At 57.1% G+C, this 3,333-nt stretch overlaps 1 protein-coding gene across 1 annotated transcript; it reads right to left on the minus strand.

The window, feature by feature from the left end:
- Positions 1-88: 88 nt before the first annotated feature.
- On the minus strand, positions 89-786 carry LOC123089620 (cyclin-dependent protein kinase inhibitor SMR1). The gene has a single exon (XM_044511249.1). The coding sequence runs from the start codon at positions 693-695 to the stop codon at positions 294-296; it is 402 nt and encodes a 133-aa protein (XP_044367184.1). The 5' UTR covers positions 696-786; the 3' UTR covers positions 89-293.
- Between the last annotated feature and the right edge of the window lie 2,547 nt (positions 787-3,333).

The following is a 3,333-nucleotide window of genomic DNA, read 5'->3' on the forward strand; positions in this document are numbered from 1 at the left end:
GTCAATTTCTCACCCCTGTTCTAGAGTCCATTCAACAGTCGTAGAACATATTCAGTAGTAGGAGTAGTGTTTGAACATTCGCAAGATGAGCAGACAAATCAAACAAGGGGTACATATAATATAATAATCTTATTATGACGGGTGATTACAGATGATGGTTGTGCGTAAAAATAAGTATCGGTCGTGGCTACCACTACTGTTTTTACCTGAAGATGGGTGATACATCAATCATGCATCCGCACAGGTGTCTCAACTCAGCTCAACTACTGGTGCTGACTGCTAATGAGAAGCACTTAATTCAAGCCGGCGCGGCTGCTCCGGCCGGCGGCGAGCCTGCCGAGCGCGCGGCGGCTCCGCTGCCGCTGCTGCTTGTTGTTCTGGTGGTCGTCGCAGGGCGGCGGCGGCGAGGGGCGGAAGATGGCGTCGAGGTCGTCGAAGCGGAGGCTGATGACCTCCACGCCGAAGAGGCGCTTCCGGCAGGCGGCGTCGGGCTGCGCGCGCGGCTTCCGCGGCGCCGGCGGGCAGGTGGCCGCCTGGCCCAGGCAGCCGGTCCCGGCGCCCGCGGGCGTCCGGCAGCAAAGGTAGTAGCCGTCGTCGCCGTCGGAGGCTTCTGCGCCGGCGCCGGCGGCGAGGAGGTGCAGGCGCGGGGAGAAGGCGTCCGCCGGCTTGAAGAACTCGGGCGAGGCGGCGGCCATGGGTGGACGGGGGCGGAGGAGGCGGCGATGGGTTGGTGTTTGAAAGGGATTTGAAAAGCGGGGGCTGCGGCTGGTGCGGGTGCGGGGGGGCGAGGGAAGCGCGGCGTATATGTAGCGGGGGGCGGGTCGTGACGGGTCAGACGGGAGTGGGAGGTGTGTGCGGATGTGAAACGGGATGGGCCCCGGTGGGCAGACGACGCGTATGGCAGAAGGCAACCGGCCGACCCGACCCGGGAGGGAGGAAGGAGCTGGGAAATCGGGGCGGCTTTCCTTGTCCACCTGCCGCGTACGATAGGCTTCTTCGCCCCGAAGGGACAGCACAGCACCTTTTCCCCCGGCGACGTGCACCATTTACTCCATCCGAGGTAGCCACCTACTGGATGACGACGCCTATGGCCGTGGTTGCTGCAGGCAGGCCATCTTCAACAGTTGTATGATAGGCATCGGTTAATTTGACACGTATGTCATAGTGATAATGTGGAGAAAGAGCAAAATTGTATTTAGATTAACCAACAACATTTATACAAGCTCCAAGTTGAAATAAAAAGCAATCACATTTATTTTCTTATCATCTACTCCCTCCGTTCCTAAATATTTGTCTTTCTAGAGATTTCAACAAGTGACTACATACGAAGCAAAATGAGTGAATCTATACTTTAAAATATGTCTATATACATCCGTATGTGATAGTCTATTGAAATCTCTAAAAAAACAAATATTTAAGAACGGAGGGAGTATTGGATAACTTAAATACAATCTATTGGAGTAGTTGTATGATAATTTGTTGGTTGATAACACGGACATTTTACCAACAAGACTAAGAGCAACTCTAGCAGACCCCGCAAAAATTCGACCCGCAAAATGTGTTTGCGGGTTCACGAAGTTCGCGTTTGCGGGTCGAAAACATGCGCCGCCGATCAGATACCGCATCTAAACCTGCATAATTTAAAAAAAAACGCTTTCGTGGGAGAAATTGCACAAAGCTAGTTCATCACATCACATACTAAACATTTCATACATACTACATGATCAACAAACTAAGCATAGATCATACTACATGCTGCGTTAACTAGTAGTAGTGGGGGTCGGATCTGACAACGGCGAGGTCGCGGCAAAATGGACGACGCCGTGGAGGCCGAGCGACGCTCAATCCTCCTCGCCGGAGCTGCACAGGTCGATGTACTTCGCCGCCTGCTCCGCGGGGATGCGGCGCCACTCCTCGGCCTTGTCGTTCGCGGCGACCGCCTGCTGCCACTGGAGGGCCTCGAGCTCCTCGGCGTGGCGCCGGCGCTCCGCCTCCTCGCGCATGCTTCGCTTGGCGATGGCGACGGCGCCGAAGTCCGCGACGTAGTCCTCGGGCCCGACAACTCCGCGGCGGCCGAGCGGAGCGGGCTCCTCAGGCTCCTTCACCGGGACGAAGGCGAACGGCGCCGGCGGCTCCGGCTCCTGCTCGTCGTCCGACCACTCCCTCTTCACGGGGAGGAAGCCCGCACCGAAGGACGAGAAGGATCCGGCGTAGGAAGCTCTCGCGGAGGAGAATGACGCGCTACGGCGGCCGTACTCCTCCGTCTCGCGACGGTTGAAGCTCGGCGGCGGCGACATCCCGCGGTTGGTCCACCTCCGGGCAACGCGCTTCCTTGCGCCGTTCGCCCGGACGCGCCGCTCACGCTCCTGGTCGCGCTCACGGCCGGATCTGCTGCCGGAGCCGCGCCCGAAGCTCCAAGTTCGCCCCCACATGGCGGCTCGAGGCGCGGCGGGTGGTCGCCGGCGATGAGAAATTGCGAGAGGGAAAAGGGGAATCGGGTGTCTCACGGCGGCGGGGATAGGGTTTGGACCCGCAAAAAGATCCCGGAACCGCAGCCGGTGCGTGCGGTTTGCGGGCTGCGGCAAAAGTTTTTACAGGTCGAGCGAGTATGCGGGCTCTGTTCTGGCCGGAAAATCGGGCCGAGCCCGCATACTCGCCTGAATTTTTGCGGGCCGGGCGTTTTGCGAGGTCTGCTAAAATTGCTCTAACATACGACCTGCTGGAGATGCCCTCACTGCCTCTCCCAATGATGTGGCCGGGTCGATGATCTGGCAGTTGTCGGAACGCATGCATGGTCCAACTATTTCGGTGTAAAATGGGATGGGCCCCGCTTCTAGTATTTCACACGTTTTATTGCGCGCGGACATGAGATGCGCGAGGTTCATGCGTGCACACCATTTGTTTCTTCTATCCTTTTCTAGTTTTTATGCCAAGAGAATGCGAGGTAAGAGCAACTCCAACGGGCCGACCCAAACGGATGATAATTTCATTCGCTTTTTGTCCATTTGGGTCGGTCAGACGGACACGGATGTCCGTTTTCGCATTTGGGTCGGCGTGTGCGTCCAACGTTGGCCTAAGACCCATTTTGACGGCGCCAAAAAAACGAACGCATGCATATTAAAAAAAAGAAACAACATTAATTAAACACTAAAACCGGCCACGAAGGCCGGCGAGAGTTCACACGTCCACATTTGCATTTTAAAAAAAACAACCTAAACTACGAGGCGGCGTGCTGCCCTAGGCGTCGTCGTCGTCGTCCTCGGGGTCCGTGAGGTCGATGAGCGTCGGCGCCGGCCCGGCCCAGGCGAACGCCGTCATGTCGGGCTGTGACGG

The sequence above is a fragment of the Triticum aestivum genome, chromosome 4B (genome assembly GCF_018294505.1).
Source record: "Triticum aestivum cultivar Chinese Spring chromosome 4B, IWGSC CS RefSeq v2.1, whole genome shotgun sequence".
Taxonomy (NCBI): Eukaryota; Viridiplantae; Streptophyta; class Magnoliopsida; order Poales; family Poaceae; genus Triticum; species Triticum aestivum.

Bases quoted from the DNA above. Each gene is read 5' to 3' on its own strand.
- LOC123089620 (XM_044511249.1), bottom strand. From the start codon at position 695: ATGGCCGCCGCCTCGCCCGAGTTCTTCAAGCCGGCGGACGCCTTCTCC.